This window comes from Strix uralensis, chromosome 2 (genome assembly GCF_047716275.1).
Source record: "Strix uralensis isolate ZFMK-TIS-50842 chromosome 2, bStrUra1, whole genome shotgun sequence".
Taxonomy (NCBI): domain Eukaryota; kingdom Metazoa; phylum Chordata; class Aves; order Strigiformes; family Strigidae; genus Strix; species Strix uralensis.
Genome location: NC_133973.1, coordinates 64,211,255 through 64,233,863, shown reverse-complemented (window position 1 = coordinate 64,233,863; position 22,609 = coordinate 64,211,255). Strand labels below are relative to the sequence as shown.

The 22,609-nt window shown below is 43.9% G+C and overlaps 1 protein-coding gene across 1 annotated transcript in view; it reads right to left on the bottom strand.

The window, feature by feature from the left end:
- Positions 1-14,559, bottom strand: part of ATP10A (ATPase phospholipid transporting 10A (putative)) — a 116,744-nt gene extending 102,185 nt beyond the window's left edge. Inside the window, exon 1 of the mRNA XM_074858994.1 lies at positions 13,982-14,559. Within this exon, the coding sequence (XP_074715095.1) occupies positions 13,982-14,424 (443 nt within the window). The 5' untranslated portion in view covers positions 14,425-14,559. The remainder of the gene's footprint in view (positions 1-13,981) is intronic.
- Positions 14,560-22,609: the final 8,050 nt, after the last annotated feature.

Here is a 22,609-nt window from a genome sequence, read left to right as displayed (position 1 = left end):
AGGGGTTTCTTGAGAAATAGTACAGCTATGCAAAATAGACAGCTGTCCCAGCATACGAACTGCTAACTTGCCAAGTGTGAAGTCACACTTTCTCTTGACAACACAGCAAAACTGTCACCCTGGCCATTTTCTCCTGTACTCATGCTGTTGTAAAGCAAACCGACTGATGTTTACAAAATGCCCCGTTTCCTTACAGAGAAACAGCCATGACGCCACTTGTACACATTTTAAGATTTATTAAGGTCACAATCATCTTTTTAACTTTCCCAGGACTGAACATTTGATGGTGCTATCTACAGCTGTAAACATTTTAACCTCAGTATTTCTTCTTGATTAGAATGTGTATGTAAACCAGCCTCAGAGAGTCCTGTGAGGTGCAAAATAATATTGAAACTCAAGTTGGAGACATTTGAACTAACTGCTGTACAGCTAGCTTTCCTCTTGAACCAGTATGACCGTAACGAAGCATTAAGTACCTCATGCAGACTAGCTAACAAGCCTTGCTGAGCAGCTCTGAGACATTAATCTGAGTAATGCTGCATTGGGCTCTGCCCATGCCGACGCACCAGCCTGCCACAGTGCCAACACAGACCTCCTTCCTGAGCAGCATAAATAAGCCTTTGAGTTACCTACACGAATCACCAGGGATTGTCCTTACAACAAGGACAGATGCAGATAGACGTGAAGTATGAAAGCCAGGGAAGTTTAAGCCATGGGAGGTGATCCCATACACCATACAGAGGGCGTCAGATTGACCAAAGGAAGGTCTGACTTGCAAAAAGGGTCTTATTTTAGAAAGCCAGGGGAAAACTCATGGCTCAAAGAGTTCTCCTTCTGACTTCAAGCATGGTAAACATTCCTCTGGAATATGAGCTGCCTATGCTGCTGTGGCACAGACAGGTTACTTTTTTGAAGCTTCAGAAAACTAAGAATGGGTTCCCTTCCTAAGAATTCAAAAGCAGCTTTTTCACTTAAGTTCTCAGTAAAAATGGATTCAGATGGTAGAAATACGGTAGAAGGATAACAACTTGCAGTAGCACTTGTTTACACATGCTTCACTTGAATATCTTAAGCCTATATCCAGCTTGTTTAATTTGCTTTTCAACCCTGAATCATAAGTCTTCTGGTAAATTGATCTGTGCTGATGTGATAAATCACACCTATTGTATACATGTCTCTTAAAAAAAAAGTGTTTTGACAGGGTTCTGTTTTTTCCAGTTTACTTCCTCATCCAGAGTTGCTCAGGAAACACTGCTGCATTAACTGCTAGTAATGAGAATCATGGTCTACCATCCATTTGGTCACAGTTAAACTGAAATAACCCCCCCCAAATTAAGCGTACTCGTGCAATTTGCATCTGCTTTTACTGAACATTCTTACTGGCTTTTTTCAGTCTAAGGACAATAAATTAGAGCAGGGTATAGGGTCCCTAACTCCCACCAGCTGTGACCCATCCACAAACAGAAAACTGTTAGTGATGTGGACTTGGCCATGTTTGAGCAGACAAGCCCTGCTAAGAGACAGCACAGCAGCAATGGGCCATATTGCTTCCAGAGCAGCAAGCACCTCTGCATGGCACTCTGAAGGTGTTTAGAAACACCAGCTGGGAGCGCCCTACTTCATGCTGAACATGTGTCATATAAACACACTTTTTACAGCTGAGAGTTTTAAGGACTGGCATTTATGTAACCAACTGTGTAGGAAGTCACACTTTAAAAAAAAAAACCAAAACAAAACAACTCTTTTTCTGAGCTTTGCCTCTTACTTGAGTTATACTTGAGCAAAAAGATGAACAGACTAAGCTTCCTATATACACGGCACATAGTTTCTCACTGTGTACTGCATTACCACCTTAGAGCTCCTACTAACTATCTACAGATGTGTAGCACAGTAATAGAAGTTACATGGAACACTGACTGGGGATCCTTCCTTTGCAGATGATATTTTCATATTGTGTATGACCTCTGTGGAACAAGCTGCTGTGGAATCTAACTGGAACTACTGAGTTACAAAAGCAGGCCAGAAAAGAGACATGGTTGAGGAAACATCCCACAGAAGTGTTGGACATCTGGATGTATATTCAATAACTGGAAAAGTAAGAACTCTGCTCCCAAATGATCAGCAATCGGGTCTGCATCTAGTTTGAATACTGCTCAACTAGCTGAGGCAATGGTCTTAACCACTTCTGTAGATGTGTTTCTAAACTTTCTTCCAGTGGTAAAGAACATGTATTGTTTTTTTCTTGCTTAAAAGTTTTTGTTAGGGTGCAGCACCATTAACTCAGGCATGCTTTCTGTAAATGGGGATAGTGGTTAAAAAACGAAATAGAAAAAACAAACATGAAAACCTTTCTAGAAGCTGTCAGACAGGACAGCTGAAGGGAATGTTATTACAACTAAGAGGCTGGATTCATTGCACTAAACAGCTATTTCTAGTGATAAAGCATAAAGGTTAAACAACTGAGGACAAGGTTGCCAGATGTAAAATGGGAAGTTTCCAATTTAGGAGCAGCAGAGGAAGAACATGAATTAATACGCAAGGGCCAAATTAGCATTATAAAAATCCTCCAAGCCAAAGCAAATGCCATTGCAAATAGACTCGGGAACTCTCCTCCTTCTCTTCTGCTCCCCGCATTCCAAGGAGGATTGAATTTAGAATAACCATGGGGAATTTTAGAAAAATCTTACACTAAAATGCTGAAAAAAGGCTTTCAAAGGGAGAGTATGTGCTTCAAAGACACTATTTCTGTCTTTATCATGCTAGATTCTTCTTCAGTACTTCCGTTTGAAAAAGGAATAAATGTTTTGGACTTAAGTTTTCTCATGAGTTTTATCTTTAGTGAGATTCGTAAAGATCAGACTGATTTTTTAACAGTTTTGAAACCAGGGTAATAACTGATAATTTCTACCTGACTTATTAACTGAAAGAAAAACCAAACACAGAAAAACCCCAAACAAAATAAAAACCACATCAACAACCAAACACTTAGCAAATACACAAAAGCCACTGGTTGTGGACTTCTCATCCTAGACTACGTTTCAGTGCTAGCTTTGTTAGCTCTACATACAGCGATACTCTGTCAGGCTGAGGATCCTATGCTGCAATATTCTTTGGCAGATGGGTCTTACACACATTTTTCTGGCATGACCTGGCAGATGTCCCACTCCAGGCAGAAAAGCTATTTCACTGCTAATAAGTCAAGTTTATTATATAACATCGTAGGACTTTAAAAATGGAGTCCACTGTGGTATTCCTCAAATTGAAGGGGTATCATGGATTGTTCAGTCCACGACAAGTGCTATTATGGACTTTAAACTGGTCTCTTGGAAAATGGATGCGGCAATTATTCCCCAACGTTGGACACTTCTTCCTCAATGTTGGATGCTTTCAAGATTCAGCTGGACAGGGTGCTGGACCATCTTGTCTAGATCGTGCTTTTGCCAAGAAGGATTGGACCAGATGATCCCTGAGGTCCCTTCCAACATGATATTCTATGATTCTGTGAGATTAAACATCAGCACTACTAGACTGATAGTTGGCTCAGCTGTGGTACAGCTTTTCTGTTGAACTTGCATTTTGGAAAGCTCCCACAGGATCTGACAGAAATAGGAGATCACACACACAGCCATGACCCCATCACAAAAAGCAGATGGACATGGGGAACTGCACTGAAAATAAATGAGCGACATGTAAGGAAAACCTGACAGGAGACAGTATATTTAAGCCTGAAAAATCAGGAAGAACAGAGTGTCAAATGCTGTAATCAGATGAACCAGAAATTAGGACTTTCAAATAGCAAACAGTGGCATGACATTTTATGGTCTTGCACCTCACATGGCTACATGATATGTCTGCATGTGCTTGTGTTGCCATATGCACAGGCACTAAAATTCCAGCACAGAAACTGGCAGTCAAGGATAAATCAGTGATACTCAAATTTAGCAGAATAATTTCACCATTGATCCCTCTGATTCGATTCCTGATCACCTAGCAGTATCGCTTGCAGGTTTTAACATCTGATACCACTGGACATAAAACATAAACCCAATAACCATATGTGATATCTGTGAGATGCCTGACAGTGAAGCTCCACTTTCACTCTTAAAATAGCCATGATTGTGTCAAACACACAACTGCCCTCTGCATTTTAAGAGACGTGGCTTGTAAAGTGGTTTTAGTTGACTGGGCAAACAGAAGAAAGCAGAATTAGGAACCTCCTCTCTTATGTTTCAACACCTCTCCCTAAAAGCTGCATCTGAGGTTAAAGAGCAAGTAACATCCCAAAATACCAAGATTCTTTCACATTATGTGGGCAGCCTGAAAAACTCCACAGAAGTACAAATGTAATCAGTTATTCAAAGAGGAAAATAATTTATTGATAACAACTCATCTCTTACATTGTTTCTCAGCACTGAGATAAATTATATAAATACATTTCGCAAGTGTGAACAATGTTAATGGCTAATCCTGAAGCCAGGATGTGGCAGGAGATGAAACAGTGGATACTGGGTTATCCCCTTCACTTGACAGATGAACATACTTGCATCTGTGATGCTCAAAGCATAGTTCTTAAATAAATCATTAAATATAATGAGCAGGATGGGCTACTCTTCTACAGTCCAAAAATCATATGGAGCATTAACAGGAATTAAAATCTATCCTGAGTTTACTAATGGGATTCATCTTACCTGAACTTAGCTGTATAAGCAAGTCATCTAGTTCAGCTTCACCTGTATTATCACTGGACATAGGTAAGGACCTCCTGATTCAAATTAACCCAATGTAAGTGTCTCAACTGGAAGGATTTCCCCCTCTCCCCCTAAACTGTTCAGTGCTCTCCACTGACTGTGGCACAAGTATAGATGACTTGGTCAGACTGGACACATACCTTTTAGCTAAAAGCAAGAGGAAATAAATCTCACCTCACGTCCCAGAAAGAACCTGACAAACTCCTTCAGGAAATACCCTTGTCAGGTCAGAGAGAACCTAATTAGCACCTGAGAGGGTTTCCTGCCAGCCAGCTACAAGTAATGTCATATGCAGAAGAGCTAAGTTGCTAATCAGTCTATCAGAGGACAGGCACTGCTATCCAAGCTTCTCTGATAAAATATGAACATATGATAGTGAAGGAAGATTAAAATGCTCTCAAATGTTTAGATAAAACCAATATATGTCTTTATTCTGGTAAACCGTGTAAGATCAAGCTTTTTCTTCACAGCTTTGCAGGTATGCAGCAGAGGGAAGTATAGCAAGGGGAAGCTGACAATGAGAACATGGGAATTCTAAAAAGGGAGAAAAAGAAAATATAGAAAGCATCTGAAACCCCAAATATAAGTGTAGACCCACACAAAAATAATGCACTACAACTGCAAGATCAGACTTAGGTGGATTAATTTGATTTCTTACAATCTACTTTTGCCCAAAATAATGCACTTAATGAACTTCCTGCATCTTTAAGGGTTTGGCAGATAAATCTGCCTGCTAAAATTTGTTCACTGGCATCTCTTCTGAGGCATCTTACTCCATATATGGATTTCAAGAGATCCTGAACATGCTCACGGTTGTATTTAGGTAACTGCTGTTCAACACTTTGTGTGTTGGCCTCAATATTTTGGGAGATTCACAACAACTTGACCCAATGACTTGTTAGTGAACAAACAAAATCAGCTAACATAGCCAAAACAGGCATATTCAGGTTGTCACTGGAAGGCAAGAAGGTGAACAGACAAGGGACAAGCATATAGGTATATGGCTGTGCAATGTAGAAAAAGCCTAGCCGGCATAAGAAACATATAAAGGTAAAAGAACTATGGTTACAAATGCTGCCACTTCATAACAGACTTTCTCTCCAAAAGGTCAAAACTAAAACCTGCATCGAAACTACAGAAATACCAAATATTCTGCAATAGTGTTCACACCCTCAGTGTTAATACAATAGCAGCACAGATATATAAGAACTGGAGCACAGTTGTCAGTCAAACATTTCAACTCTTCCTTGAAGTAGGTCAGTATTTCCAGGCAACCAGAACATAAAAACAAAACAAGTGACCTCCATGCCTATTATAACAAATCTCCAGCAGAGTCTGGGTTTATGAAATGACAGGGCATGATACAAATGTTGGCCACTTGCACTGGAGAGACTGCCCTGTTTGTCACTCTAGAGAAACTGTGATCAGACAAGAATAAAATTGTAGTAAAATAGCAGAGATGTTCCCCACCCCTGAATTGCAAGCCTTGCCCCTGAAAATACCACCCATGCTAGTTCAAGACTGTGCTTTGACCAACATGGCCTTAAGGATGTAGGCTGACCATGGCAGAGGTCTTCACCTGCAACAGTCTTGAAAGAGAATAAAACATTGATCCTGTTGGACCAAAGAACTAGGTGGTAGTTTGCCAGCTCACAAGGGTTAGATATCCTCAGCAGTCCACAGGACAGAACACCCAATTAACTGGGTGGCTAGCAGCTCTCTATGAACAGGCTGTGTCATTATAGCCTAGAAATAGTAAGAGAGAAAGTTGTTGCTCTGAGCTCATGTCTTGCAGGCACTGTAAGCATTTAGTTTGAACCCCCCCCCCCCCCTCCCACCCAGCAAAGATCAAACCAGCTCATTCAGAAATGCAGATCATCTTTCTCAAACTAAATCTGAGGCTTGCTTTATCAAATCTTTCAGAAGCAAAGATATATTTGTATATGTCCATTTCCTCAGTTGAGCTCAGTATTAGGGCCACTCAAGCTCCTGGGACAGGATGTCACCATCATGCCCTTTGCACCTCCTCTCCCCTCCACACGACCACATGCACCTACCTAGGAAAAGCTATATGCTAGCATCTTTCACACATTAGTGTTGTGGCTGCATTTTGGATGTGGGTCAACTTTTGTGCTTGACATACATCAGAGGAAGCTGCTGCCCATACCTACCCAAACTTATCAGTACGAGGTCAGTGTCCTGGCTTTTAGCATCAAGTCAGCTCCTCACTTTATGATTATGCTATTCACTGAAATGCACTCTCCCTGGCCCAGTCCGTGGTGACTCCCACTGTTTTGCTTCCACATCCTGGTGAGACAAGGTGAGGCAGAGTGTATCGCCGCAGGGTAGCAGCAGGGTTCAGATCGTGTTTCTGCTGCGGATCTCTTCTGGCTACAAACATGACTGGCCACTAACACAGCTGCATTAGCACCAACTCCCAAATGAAAACACTGAGGCTGAAGGTAAGCTGTGGAAACTGGTTTGCATCCGCAACTATGTGAAGTGAAACAAATTGTTCTGCTTTTCATGAACTTAATTGCTCGCAATACATGTGGTTGCTAAAACCAAGCCCACACAGCGTAAATCCTGCAAATTGGGCATAACCCTGAAGCCATCCATTTGGCTTGCCAGCTGCATTGCCCTTACTGTGTATATACACAAAAGCACCACATACCCAAAAGGCCTGGTGTTGCAGGGGGAGTGGAGAGGCACCTCTTAAGACTGCTCTTGGGCAGAATGACTACCCTGCAAATGGGGAGCATGCTGGATTACACAGCAAGGGGAGATCTGGCACTCGGACTTCTGCTGCTGCTGTGTCAAGGTAGGCAGCCTGTCCATCCGTAAGGGTTGTGTAAGCCTGGATGAGGCGTCTGAGTAAGTCCTGCCCAGTGGCAGCGACCCCTCCTCCTTTCTCTATTTTCATCTTCCTTATCAGCCAACATTAGTCAGAAGGAGGAATGAAAACCACAAGAATCCATTTAAGTCTCCTTCATTCCCTGGAGTCCTCCAACACTCCCATAGTAAAATTAAGGCCTCCCAAGCAGAGCTAGAGAGCACTACTCTAATAAGTACTTTTGGACCACCGGTCTGCTAGCGGGAGGAATGCCCTGGCTAAGTTATGCCATGATAGCTAATAAGCAGTTCCATAAAATGCTGATCTATAGCATGGCTGTCAGGGTTTTCAATTCTGGTTTTCAGTTCTGCTGACTAGATGACACGTGGAAGGTAGAATCTGGAATCACTGTATCAGGCAGAGTTGAACAATACACGCAATTCTTTCCTCTTGTATAGTTTCTTTGCAACTATACTCTGACAGAACCAAGTACATCTGTTATTCTTTCGGCCACCTCTAGCAATAATCATGACCTCAAGATAATACTGACACATGAGAGCAAGCAGATCTGTGCACAAGGTGTCCACCTCTACTTCTGGGTTGTGGTCTGCTTAGCACAAGCTATGGTGTCTCTGCAGAGTGCAGCACATATCTGCAAAAATTAATCTGGGGACATCACTAGGTCTTTCAGTGGAGATTAACAGCATCTTCTTTGGCAGTTAGCCAGAGGCATGTGAAACAGCCTACAACTGCTTTCATGACATCCTATACAAATGAAAGAGCTTAGTAAAAAGAGGCAAGCATTTTTCTTTTCTGGTAGTGAAGCTCAGGCACTTAGAAAATTTGCCCTACACTGAATAGCAAATAAACCTGCATACATATAGTTGGACAGACAGATAGGTTCTCCTGCGCAATGCAGCTGGCTAAATCTCAGAAGATTAGCACAGACAGCCCTTGCTACTAGGATAAACCCTACCGCAGAATGAAGTTGCTCCCTATCAGTCTAACAGAAAAGCCTCTATTACATCTCCCAGTTAGTTTACTCACTTCCAGCCAAGCCCAAACTGAAGTGAAGGACAAAGACACAGCAAGATGAACAGAGCCGCACCCCTCTGAAACTCAAGGAGGGAACACTGACTTCACCAACAGATTCAGACCACTACTTTCTGCTTTCAGCTTTCTGTGCACCAAGCTCACTCACAAAGGAAACTGAGTAATCCCAGGTAGTTTCCTTTTGAATCACATTTAGTGACATTTGTGTTCTGGAAGGGACTGAGACAGGCTTATTTCATCTGGTGAGAAATATCTCAACCTGCCAGCACATTTTGGGACAAGAAGCTACTCTGGTCTATTTGGGTAGTAGTGGGAGATAATCACAACCCAACTCCCCAGAGACTGGTGTTGCCAGCAAAATAAGGCACCTAAGAAGTGGTTGCACGGAGGGTCATCATGTGGCTATTTTAGAGGCCATGAGCGGGATCTGCTGTGCCCTTGTGAGGATTTGGTAACACTGATGTGTCTTTTTTCTCCAGGGCTGAAATTGGTTTCACTGGCAGGTTAACAGAGGGGAGGAAGAAGGGAGCGTATTTTGGAAACTCTATGAAACACATTGCCCACATCAAACTCTCTTCTCTCCTCCTCTTGAGTTTTGCAGAAAGAAATTAACATTTAATGTAAAACAGCCTGCTTTGATAGCGGCCTAAGTGCCCCATTAAACATTTTCCACACTTCAGGGGAGACAAATATCCAGCCGTAAATTCCAATTTGTCATGGATTTTTTAAGGCACAGGTTGACAGAAGCAGCAGTTATCAGTCTCTTATCAGTATGCAGAGACCATTACACTCTTTAGCAATACTCTTCAATAGACACATCGGAGAGTACATTTAAAAAGCAAAGACCTTTGGTTTTGAACATAAGGCTCCTAGAAAAAGTTAGAAGAGATTATTTCACCAACACAGCACTGAGTCAGTAACAAAATGTAATTCCCTGTTGGATGAGTGCCATTATTTGTTGTGATTGTAGTTATCACTATTCATCTTCTACTTACATACAAAGTATGGTATATATTTACATGGTAACAGCACACAGAAAACAAAGCCCCTGCTTAGAGGAGTTTTAACACTTCTGTTCCACTGACAAATTTAGTTCTATCAAACATTTAACAGTGGCAGCAATGTGTGCATCCTGGAATTATTTGGAGCAAACATTTACATGTGTGATCCACAACTCCAGCCAGATCTGGTGAGCACTCGAGGACGGTAACTGCAAAGAAAAAAATCACTTTCCCATCCTCCAAGTCCAAGATAATAATGCAGAAAAGTAACCAGCCAAACAAGATTTCACCATTAAGATTGTGAATTTGTAATCTCCAGTCTTCAACCTCCATTCCTGGCTGATGGAAACAAGGAAGAGGAACAAAGAGAGGAAATGAAGATGATCACAGGTTTGCAAAGGTTGTGCACACAAAACAATTTTCTGCAGGCTGGGCTCTAATGCCTTTGTAACTTCCCTACATTTAAACCAACTAAGAAAGAGTTTTGGCTGTGATCCAGCATTCCTAACTCAATCACCTGCACAGAATCTAAATTCTAGATGACCTGTAAAACTGTCCTCCTAAAGTAAGTGGCTAACATCCTCTGTATTGCCAAACGGGAGAGGTGCCCTTACAGGCCTCCAGAGACAGGCCCTATTAACTTCTCTTGGCTAAGAAACCTTCCCTCTTTGCCTGTCAAGACCCTGACTGCTCTTACAGGCTGACCTGCAAACTCCATCACAGAGCAACACAAGTCTGCAATTTGCCAGCGGCTTTCATTCCTCAACATATGCTGCCAATTCAAACTCAACAGCTTCCTTCAATTTATTCAAAGAATCAGGTCCCTTCTCTTTCCACCATCTGACTCTAGAAAGCAGTATCTTTTGAGGGACTCTCCAAAACATCCAGAATTTCTACATGAAAGCTGTCTTTCTGTGAAAACAAGCTGCATCTCTCTTCAGCTTTTTACTTTAGGTTGCATCATTCTTTGCTGTTCTATCGTCTGAAAGGTGTTGCCAACTATGAGCCACTGAGTCATTGATTCAGCGGTGGCTGTATGAGAATGGGTCATCTGAGTCCACACCACTGGGCAGGCGGGAGGAAGAAGGCCTAGTCTGCGCAGCAGCTGTCAGGCAGTCAGTGTAGCAGGAGAACAGTATTTTCCCCCAGATCAAATTACTGACATGATCAGCCTGTGTAGGCTGTTCCAGAGGACCTCACAGTAGACACTGCTTGCATGCTGTTGAACCTCCTCCTGATGAGCTGGCCTGAGCAGCAGTAGGCTCTGCCTACCCCTGCTTTCTCTCTGTCATGTAGATCTTGTATCATTAATTGCTGCTCATGTCTAACAGGGGATGGGTACTTCAGCAGCCAGGAAAGCAGCACATGGGGGATATATGACAGAACACACAGGATCCCATTTGAATGTTTACTTGGACACTAAACAGTACATAACATGAGATAGAGGGCTTTTCTCTGCTACTGTGAAGCAAAGTCCCCATCTCAAGTTGCTGACTATTATAATTCACTGTCATTTGTTGTAGTCTGTGTTTTAACACTGTGGTCGATGTTCGAGGTGGCTCTCTTGAAGCTCTGTGGGAGGCTGTCAGGAAAGGGAGGGAGCCCATCATGGCGCAGAGGACCACCCTGGCGCTTGGATACACATCTCGCAGAAGGCCTCTTTCAGAGCTGCAAAGTACTGACCAGCCAGAGAAGAGTCGCTGCTCTCTGGCAGCTGTAGGGGAGCACACAACTGCAGCAATGTTCATTAACCTGCCCTACCTACAGAAGCATCTCTTATCAAGGACAGCATTTGCATCAAAGTCTGCCTCCACCGCACCACAAGGAAGTGGCAGAGCAGGGGAGGGGGAGAGAGAGAGAGAGAGAGAGAGAGAGTCTGGCTTGGTCCAGAGGTGGTAAAACTGATAAAGTGATCAGCATAAACCGGATGTGGGGAGAAAAGCTGTCATTTATCACTTCCTAAAGTGACATTTATATACTTCAACAAATTTTCCAGAACCAAAGAGACTAAGGAAACAAAGTAAAAGTTATGTCCAATCGCTTGCGTTTCTCCCTCCATGACACCTTTCTGAGAAAACAGCTTTTCTAAACTCACACCCAGCAACTTTCATGACCTTGATACAAATCTCTCAATCTTGGTTCCGTCACTCGAGTTAGTGAGAATCTTAGTTTTAATCTCCAAAAATAGCAAGTTTCTAGTCCCATCTCGCTCACTGGGGCTGGAGGATGTTCAAAAAGGTGACTTGGTAAAGTTTAAAAAAGGCTAAAAAAGAAGAAGTAGGCACATTAAAAACATAAGCAAATTATTTTAACCTCCTGTTTTGTTTTTATTTTTTTAATTGTGGGAGGGAAGCTTTTCCTAGGGACTGCTGGAAGGTGGAAATAGGTGAGCTGCTACCAGGGACTAGGCATCGTTCAGCTCTGCTCCCAGCCAGAAAGCTCTGCCTGAATAGGTGACAGAGGTCCTAAACTTCCACAGTCGCTGCCCTGCAGGGATTAGGCTGACACGTGCCTTTGATGCAAATGCAAAGTACTCCCAAATTAATCTGCGTGTGTGTCACTCAACAGTAACCTAAACTCTGCAGTAAAAGGAACAATTCTGACTTTTACTCTGGAACGGCACAAGCATTACAAAGGACAATGCACTTAGCTGGGACTCCCAAAAGAGCACAAAGGTACACCTTTTCTCATAGTCATGTATAATTTTTGGCAGCAGAGAAGCATATGGAAAATTGCAGGGGGGAGAAACATTCCAGAATTAATATCCCAGTACCAGTATTTGTTAATATTTTGAACAGCTTACTTCTTTCTTTTCAACCTAGGAGACACGAGAACTTATTTCTAAACTGATTTTGTTCGGCAAAGGCTAGATTAAACCATCCTCATTATCACTATTTTACTTTACTGCAAAAATAGTCCCTTATTAGCCCTCCTGACATCTCCCTCAATGCCATATGTGTTCAGAATTAAGGACAGCTATAGGCAAGCAAGGTGCTAGGCACAGCCTTAGGTTAGCGATGCCTACGTGTGTGATTTGGCTAGGTTATTTTTGGTTTAGTTTACAGAAATAAGGCCATTTTACTTGTGTTCCCATGCATGCATATCTACTGGTGGGGGAATATCCCAGGGTGAGATTTCTTGTGCGATATGAGTTTGTGAAATACCAAGCTGAGTCTGCTGATGTTGAAAACGCAGCCTATTCTGAGTTCTTTTTAGCATTTTTTTTATTTTTTTTCCACATGCCTTTCTTGCAATAGGAGAGTTGCTCTCTGCCGTGGTGCTTACGTCAGCCCAGAGGACCCCTCCCAGACAGCCTGTGGAATCAGAGTGTAAGCTTCTTGGCACGTGTTTCATTTCTGTTAGACTTTAGAAGCATCAGAAACAGAAACCTGCTCTCTCGGAAAATATATTCTTCTCTCGGTCTCCAGACGACCTTAGCCTTAGCTATTATGAGATGACTATTTGTCACTGAGAGAAAAGCAAAATAAAAATTCTGTACAGCTGGATTCTGAGTACATAAATGTTGATGCAGAAGTCATTTCAGTCTGATTTATGGATACCAAAGCTGTGCTCTAAATGTATAGCCCAGATCATTTTAAAAAAAAGTTAAATTCTGAAGGAGATAAATGACCTAACACTCCATCCAAGAGTACTGGGAAGTAGCAAAGTCACAGGGAATGATGACACTTGAAACATCAAATAAAAAGCATTCACTTAAAAGAAAATGTTCAATGGAAAGAGTGTCTCATTCTTTAGAAAAGCAAACATAGTTTAGGCTCACTAATTTGCATGTCTTGAAACCTCACAGACCTAACTCAAATGCAGTAGCCTCCAGCCCCTGTCTTTCCTTCACTCAGTGAAGACTTAATAGCAGATTACTTGAGTGAGGTCTCATATTGCTATAACCAAATTAATGCTGAAACTATACACTGGTGAAATTCACCACTCACACTGGGAAGTGTTTGCATAAAGGCTTGCAAATCAAACTCTGCTTGTGATGCTTACACTCACTTGGACATCTAACAAGCCCGGAGCATATGCACAGACCTATGAAAAATGTTGCTTACTTATCAATCAGTGATTTACTGTGGGACCCCACTGATCAGAGCAGATTCACTTTCACCTGAATGTTCAGGACTGTAGGAACTCCCGTAGTTCTGAGTAAAGAGATGGGAAACACCAGCTCCAGAGGCAACTGGAAGTTTCTTTGTGCCTGGAGTAGAAACGAAAGCCCTCCACAACCGACCTGCTTCCACGCCACCGCTCGCCCAAGTCCTCGCGCCCGGCGGGGCCCCGCCACCGGCTGCCACCACAGTGCTCCCTGTCCCCCACCCGCCCTGCCTCACCTGCTGTACACCAGGCACTCCATGTGGTTGATCTCCTTGTCGGAGCGGTAGCGGCTGTAATCCTCCCACAGGTCCTTGATGGCAGTGACCGCCAAGATGAAGAGCACGGGCGCCAAGGCCAGCTCCGGCTGGAAGGCGTTGACGGCTGGCACGAAGTTGAGGAGCGCAATGAACACAAAGTAGACATTGGCCAGGCGGTGGAACTGCTCGAAGAGGTTCTTGGGCAGGAAGGAGAGCGCTGTGTACTTGGTGGTCTTGAGGCGGTTGCTGGCCAGGACCGTCCTCCTGTACTTCTCCACCTCGGCCTCAGGTAACAGCAAGTTGGAGCGCACCACCCGCGTCTTACTCTCCTTCTTCTTCCTCCGCCTCCTCTTCCTCTGCCTCTCCTTCCCCTCCGGCAGCACCTGGGGTGCTCCCTCTCCCCCTGCCGTGCCCTGGGACATCGCTGCCGCCCTCCCAAGCCGCCCTCGCCCGGGCAGCGCGGGCAGCTCCCACCGCCAGGCACGGCCCTAAGTTATCATCCTCCGCCGCCCGCCACGGCTCTCCTTTCCTCTTCCCCTCCGGGGGGGGAGGAGGGCTCTCTCAAACCCTCTCCTAACCGCTCTGCCGGGACCTCGCTCGCTTTCTCCTCCTCCTCGGCCGGGGAGGGGACGTGGGCAGGCGGCGAGCCGAGCCCTCCTCCCGCGGGCCTCGCCCCGTCCCGCTGGCGGGCCCGGCCCGTGGCCGGCCCAGGGCCCGGGGCTGCGGCGGCCGCCGGCCCGTACGCCATGGCGGGGGCGCGGGCCGGGGCGGGAGGGGGCGGCGGGCGGGAAACGGGGAGCGGCGCTTCCGCGCGCTGCCTGCCCCAAGGGCCGCGCCGCCGCCCCGCTCCCCCCGCGGCCCCCCCCGGGCTACGGACCCGCGAGGGACGTTTTATCAGCTGCTTTTGACTTTCCGTTACACGTGGGGGGGAGGTTTAGGTGTAGAAAGAAAAAATTTCCACCGAAGTGTTCAAAGCTCCGCACCGGCCTGTATCCAGGGTCCCCAAGCAGTGGCCGGCGGGAATTTTTAGCAGCAGGCTCATGTCAAAGTAATTCCACTTTCTGACTGAAACCGTGTGCCACGATTGTAGCCGCCTCTTCACTTAGCGCCGGTGATAGAGCACGACGTTTCCAAACTCCCAGCTTCTCTTTGATGCCCCAGTTCAGTCAGTGGCGGATGTGGTGCTTGGGACAACGACAAAGGTGGCAACCAAAAATGAGGCTTCTGATGGAAAGTGATGGATGCCGCCAGCCCCGCACACGTCCAGGCAGCGGTATGCTGTAACATGTTCGCTTGTATGTGGATTTTCCTATTCCCTTGTGGTAGGTCTTTCCAGCAAGGGATGGAAAATGCCTGCCTCTCACTCTGAGGTTTGTGTGCCGCGCTTTGTGGAGAGAGATGCAGTTGTGGGTGAAGACAGAAAACATGATAGATTGGTAGACTTGAAATACAGAAGAGAGAATAATCCAGATCGATAGGTTTAGTGTAAAGTCACAAGCAAGTAAATATATTCAGATGCTCAAAGAACAAGTATTATAGGAGAATAATGAAGATTATTGGTACCGGACATGACATGAGACTTTGCAGCATCACTTTAGGTTGGGGTTTAAGAGCAGACTCTTTGAATATGGGATTCCTCAGGCAGCATAAAAGCCTGTCACAGGTCACTCCAGGCTGTGCCTAAACTGTAGCACAGATGCATTTTGTGGTGTGACCCTTGGTCCTTATCCTGTGATATCCCAAGGTTACCCATACTGAGTACATTAGGAAGCCCCTGATACTTGTCAGCGGGTTTCGTGTTGTCATGGAAAATAGACATATACACATCTAGTTTTGATATGAGGTCAGGACAGGACTGGGGCATCTTCTGGGGAGACCTGGGTCCCACAGTTCAGATACTGCCCTGACAAAATCCCTGAAAACCAAGACGTGAAAGCCATTATCTCTGATCCTCACAGCCTGTAGTTATAACACAGTGATGTGTCTTCAGCCTTCCTTCCCCCATTTGCAATATGTTTGTAGTTGCTTTTAAAAGTGTGTAGATAATTATGAACACCTTTCAGGCCCTGAGGCACTAGGTGAGTGAGAGATCAGCACATGGCCTGATACTGGTACTGTGTGAAGCCACAAACCCTTTACCGATCCTACTGTCAACTCTTCTGATGCTACTGCAAACTTAGCAGGGATTTCCTGTGTTTCCCAGCTCTTGGAATATAGAAACAACAAGGTTTTACTTTGTGCAAGGGGAAAAGGGAGAATTTGCCTGGGTTTCTTTGCTAAGTCTGCTCCTTTGTTGATAAGGGGAAAAGTACAAAAAAGTTATCCCATACAGAAAAAGGAGAACAATGGAAAAAACCCTCAAAATTTTAATTTTCTCTGTTCGTTTTTTGCCTTGGTTAACCAGTTCCTCACTTGCTTACCCTTGGGGTTAACTTCAAGGGTAAGTTGGAATGACCAAAAATCCTTTTCCTGTGCTTCAGAAATGCTGAAATGGGATAAGGAAGACACAGTATCACTGCAATGTTTCCAGAAACCAAGCTTCACCCACCCAAGGGCTCCTTGCAGGCAGCTGTGGATACTCTAAAAAGCAGGTTGCTGGACTTTTTGCTACTTGCCTGCTGGCCTCTGCAACCCATTGTTTTGTGGGGCTCTGGATCAGTTTTGGGCCCCTCACTACAAAAAGCATGTTGAATTATTCGAGCGTGTCCAGAGAAGGGCAACGAAGCTAGTGAAGGGTCTGGAGCACATGTCATACGAGGAGCGGCTGAGGGAACTGGGGTTGTTTAATCTGGAGAAGAGAAGGCTGAGGGGAGACCTCATCGCCCTCTACAGCTACCTGAAAGGAGGTTGCAGAGAGCTGGGGATGTCTCTCTTTAATGAAGTAACAGGCGATAGGACAAGAGGGAATGGCCTCAAGTTGCACCAGGGAAGGTTTAGACTAGATATTAGGAAGCATTTCTTTACAGAACGGGTTGTTAGGTGTTGGAATGGGCTGCCCAGGGAGGTGGTGGAGTCCCCATCCCTGGAGGTGTTTAAGAGTCGGGTCGACTTAGCGCTGAGGGATATGGTGTAGTTGGGAACTGTTAATGTTAGGTTGATGGTTGGACTGGATGATCTTCAAGGTCTTTTCCAACCTAGATGATTCTGTGATTCTGTGGCTCACCCCTGGTCCCCAGGAGCTCAAGAGCTATTCAGGCTTCATCCTTTCTCTGGGTGGGCCTCTAGCTTGTTTATGCAATGGCTGGTGGTTAGAAGAGAAGGAACAGTAGTCTTTGCTCTTTTCTGAGCACATCACCTCTGAGAGCAAACTGTTCACGTCTTTATCAGTGCCAGGTGACTCAGGAGCAGCTCCAGTGTGGCATGTCTGAGCAGCAAGGTGGTGCAGACAGCAGTACTGTGGGGTAGTGTGAGCCTGTGCAGGGAGGGAAAGTGAGCCACTTGCTGAGCCACTGAGAAACAGGTGAATCCACCACACTTTGATGCTGTGTAAGAAATGGTGTGTAGATCAGGTTTTGCACTGCATATTCAGCAGACAGTAACTGAAAGTGAATTAAGGATGGAATCTATAGTAACGTTAAACTTTCAGTCACAGTGTTGAAGGCAAGGTAAAAGACAAATGATCACATAACCCTTAAGCTACTTGTTTAAGGAAAACACCTGTGTATTGACAAGTTTGGAGAGCCTAACCTGGGATGAATTGTGCATACACTTAGTGATATTGGCTGAACCTGTGACACCAGATATCCCAAAATTGTCAGTTACAACCCCACAACTATGAGAAATGGTCTGTAAGTCAGTGGGCTATTTTAAAACCTGTTTTACTTGCATTCTCTTTTGGAGTTCTCAGGGTTCACATGAACAAGCTTTCTTCCACAAAGGAGTAACAGGAGAGAAACTTAGTTTAAAGATACTAGACAAAAACTGGAAGTTCTCATGTAATCCCCAACTCACATAGCTGAGTTTCACAAATAGATACAGCAGCAGAAAGATAACAAACAGTTGGGTGGGAGTCTCTGAAGACTCCTGTGTTTGGTAAATCCTTAATTTCAAAACAGTTTAAAGCCTTTGTATTTGAGCGTGCCAGAGTCAAGGGCCACCCTTGCAAAGTCTTCACTATAAAAAAAGATTAGAAAGTATGCAACACCCCACTGATCAAGAGCTGAAAAACTCTTGTTCTCGTATCGACTGGGACTTTCTCTGTTGCTAGTAAACTGCTTTTTTGATAATTTAGGCAAGCTAGAGTATCATAAGGCAGTGAAAATTTTTCCATTGACTATAACAACCTCTCAGTCACATGAGGAATCCAAAGTCTTGGATATTTATATTAAAACCTGAGGACATGCAATCCGTGATAAATAAAAACAAGTCTTAGCCTTATCTTAAAAAGCCTATAAAATCTAGTGTTTGCCAGGCTTTGCTAGCCAAGGATTTTGGCAATGTAGACACTCCCAAGAATTTAGTCTTTCCTTTTCCTTTCTAAGTAAACTGTGCGCATAAGGTTTGAGAAAGCATAAATGTTTGTATCTGAACTCGTACCTGAGCTCTCCCTGCCCACACAGTCCAAGTATGTGAGGCTGCAAATAAGAGGCAGTCAGCAAATTCAACTTTCAACCAGTACAAAATACACATGCACAAGTCTGGCCCTAGCTTTGGGATTGCGAAATGACAAGTACGTTTCTTTTGTTGTTAACTGCAGTACACCTGCATCTCCTTTTTATGGGGTCTTCTGGAGGAAAGGAGGTAGATGGAGATTGGCTTTAAATCAGTCCAGGTGATGCATGGTCCCTACAAGATATCACCCTCTAGACATGAGAGCTAACTGGAAAAGCCTGAGGAGCCAAGAGCCAAGGACTAGATTTACTGAATAACCTGAACTAAAATGTGGGCCCTTTACTATTTTTCAGGGTCATTGGAGCAAAGCACTAAAACTGGGGAATGTCTGAGGATTACTCTGTGCTCTGATTGAACAATCTCTGCCATCCATTGGTGTCTCTGTCCTGTGCAGAGCTCTTCCTTCATTGTCACATGGCTGCTTCTGACCATCCTCCATCTCACTGGCCAAACCACTCTGCATTTTGCTGGGTATCTGCTCTCTCTGATTTCTCCTGCCATTAACCTGAATCCAGCCTCTGATGCCCAATACCTCTTGAATTTCAAGCTCTCCCCAGAGCCTTTTCTTCAACTGTACAGATTTTCTTCAGATCAAGGACTAATGTTGAAAAAGAGAGAGGTTCTAAGCATCAGTTATGCTGATAAGATGCCTAATGAGCTAATCTTTGATAGCCTAGGCCATTAAAAGCTGAGTCTTTACGTATGACTCTTAAGGCTAGAGGGAACTATGGGATTGTCCATCCCAAGATACTGTATTAACTTGGCCTTTTAGATGCCACACACCCTACAGCTTGAAATCATTATTGAATTCTTATGTGAGCAGGCTGGTTGCTTAGAGATGAGATATCAATTTTTTTTCCTCTTCTCAGAGTCACCAACTCTGATTATATTTGAAGTATTTTCTATAGTTTGGGGTTTTCTGGGTATGTAAGAATCATAATATTGACCAAAAAATGCTTTTGGCCTGATGGTCATGTGGAACAGTTTGAAAATGGCATCCACATGAACCCTAAGGATAAAAACCCCATAGGCAAGGAGAAAGGAACGCAAATATATTACTGATATAATAACTCATAATTTGACTTGTCATGATATTTGAATGCTTGGAATTATCATTATTCAATTTTAACAATTAACTTCTTCCTATCATCAGAAGGTGAAGCAAATTTGATTTTAATTTTGTCTATTTTACTAGGCCACTTTTGTAATGTTTATGTGATCCTAAAATAAAGATTTCTCATGTTGAATATTGCCAGAAGCATCTATCAAATTGCCCCTGATTCTCATAAAGAATCCCCTTTGTTCCAAAGGATTTATTTTAGTATTAATATGCTTAATATTATGGAACCACCCAGAGGCCTCAGTCAGAATCTGAGACTTTAAGAATTATAAAAATAGCTGTAAAGACATGGTACCACACATCAGACAAAATCTGTTCTGCCCTTTGCAGATGAGACATATCCCATCTGGCTCTCTGTAACAGGGAGAGCCATACATGTTTCGAACTAGCAGAAAGAAGGCAAGAGGCTCTCAGTGTGAACAGCCTGCTAAAAATGCCAGAATTGGATGAGGAGAGACAACAGCCAAAATGGCATCATTCCTTATTTCCTTCCATTCTGCAGGAGATACGTAGATACACACAGGCATGGGCATGCACGCACAGAGGCATATATACATATGTACCACAAACAGCCTCCAAATCCCCTTCCTTAGTTTCTCAACACACAGCCATGTGTGAAAGACCGAGAGGGATGTTCCATGCTGCAGCATTAAGGGAAGTGGATCTTGTGCAGGCCTTTTCAGTGCAATCTTAAGACATTATTGAGGAATGGCTTCTGCCCTTTGGAAGTGAGAGCAATGTTACAGGGATCTAGCAAGTCTCTCACATTCTGCATGCATTTCACTGAAATGTTTTTCCCATCTAGTGTGTCCCAAGGATACCTGCATCTCATCCTGCCAGCTACGTGTTGGAGGATCTCGTGCTGCACCACACCATGAGCCCGACCCAGCTGTTCAGCGTGATCTGCAATTTCACAAAGAGGCTGTGTCTGGCACGTGGGATACTGGAGTGGGAAGGAGGCCACAGCACTGTGGAATATGTACCTTTGATCAGTGTCTTGTGTGGAAGGAAGCCTGCCCAGAAAGCAGAGAGGTGCCACGTCCTTTCCTCCACTACCTGAATAGCCATGTCCGCTCTATGGCCCTGTCTGCATGCAGACCCCTGACAAATGTGCTGGCTCACCCCTCTGGAGCCACAGGGAGTGGTGACAAAGGATTTGGAAATCTGTACTACTGTATAATAAACTAGGTAAGAAACTAGTGAAGGCATAGGACAGGCTGGAAAGTAAAGAAATAAAGCATTCAGGTAGCTGTAGTTAGTTTATAGGCATGACACTTGTGGAAAATACCACTCTGCAGATAATTAATGATCAGTAATATTTGAGTTGCAAGGACTAACCATATAGAGCCACCGATCAGCATTTAGAGCTTTCAAATCTGGAACTTTGCTCTAATGATCTCAAATAACAGAAAAAGGACCATCACTGTTGGTGGAGAGAGACCAGCACTTCTAGGACATGAAGAACATCCTAAGGCATGTCAGTAGGTCAGGTGAATCCCGTGCTCAAAAGCACTCACCACTTTCCACTGACTGTAGAAGAAGTTATTAAGTGACTAGTGCAGAGGAAGGTGTGTCCCTGGTGGTATCCAAAGCTGGGTGAGATAAATTTCCTCCTTAATGTCTTGCCCAAGCCAGTTCAGAGCAGAGAACAACCAGCTCTCCACTGTGAAAGATAATGTTAAACTGGATGGGGCATGCGCAGTAGGATATGCATGCAGGAGAAACCCCAGCCATGTCATGATCCTGTGGCCACTGAGCTGTGCCTGGCACACCTGCCAAAAAATATAATACACAGGGACAAGTTGCCCCCTTCTGCAGTGGGAAAGCAGAGACAGCTCCTTACCCACTTAGTCTCCCCACTTGCAGAAATACATTTTTTTACGTTAATGCTTAATGTTGAAGGTATTTACTGGGGAACATCCATAAACATTGCTTCAGCGCATCAGCTAACATACCAATTCACAGGGACATTGCAGAAGAGGAAATGCAGGAAAATCTATGTAATTAACTGCAGGAGTAAAAGCAGACAGATGCTATTTATAGAAACTGCAGTTTGGGAGGACAAGAAAGTTAATATCCTTACTGCGGCACTGCCAAGTCTTGCTATTTTATGGTGAGTCTCACAATATTTGTTGCTGTTCTTAAAACTGCATATCCTTGTATAATGGGATCTTGCAACAGTCTTAGCTCACTAAGGCAAGAAACCATGGTTGGAAAAAGCTTGAAAGTGGGAAGCACTCAGAAGCAGAAAATAAATAGGAGAATATAAAAAGACATAAGTTTATGCTTTTGAAAACACTGTGATTCTTAAAGCAATTCTGTGAGTTTTTTTAAATCCTGGTAATTTTTAACACCAAGCGTATGGCAGTGATTCTACTCATATAGAAGCTGCTGTAGGATTTCCTGTACACATGGAGTCAAAACCCCAGTTTCACCTCTCTCTGAAAAGAAAATACTGTCTCAGGATATTGTTCCTGAATGCCAAATTGGGTGTCTTTTTAAATTAAGAGATATTTAATAACCCATTATGCTTACATTTTGCTATATCTAGGTTTCTTAAAACTTATCCTGGAAAGGCTAATTAGAGCTGCTTGAATGACTTCTTATAAGGATTTGTCTGAGGGGACCTATGCCTTCACTGGAGAATTAACAAAGGCAAGTTGGGGCTCTTCTGCTATTTAGTTGTTAGTCGGGATTCCTTGAAGAGAAAATCGTGCAGACCAATATTACCACATGGTTTGTTTGCTGGCTAGTCCCTATGGTCAGATTTGCCTTTGGATTTTGTGACTCTGAAGGGTGAAAACAAGACTCCCGTTCAGCTCCGATGACAGATCCACAGAGAAAAGAGGTAGTTGCAGATTCTTTCTCCTTCTGGG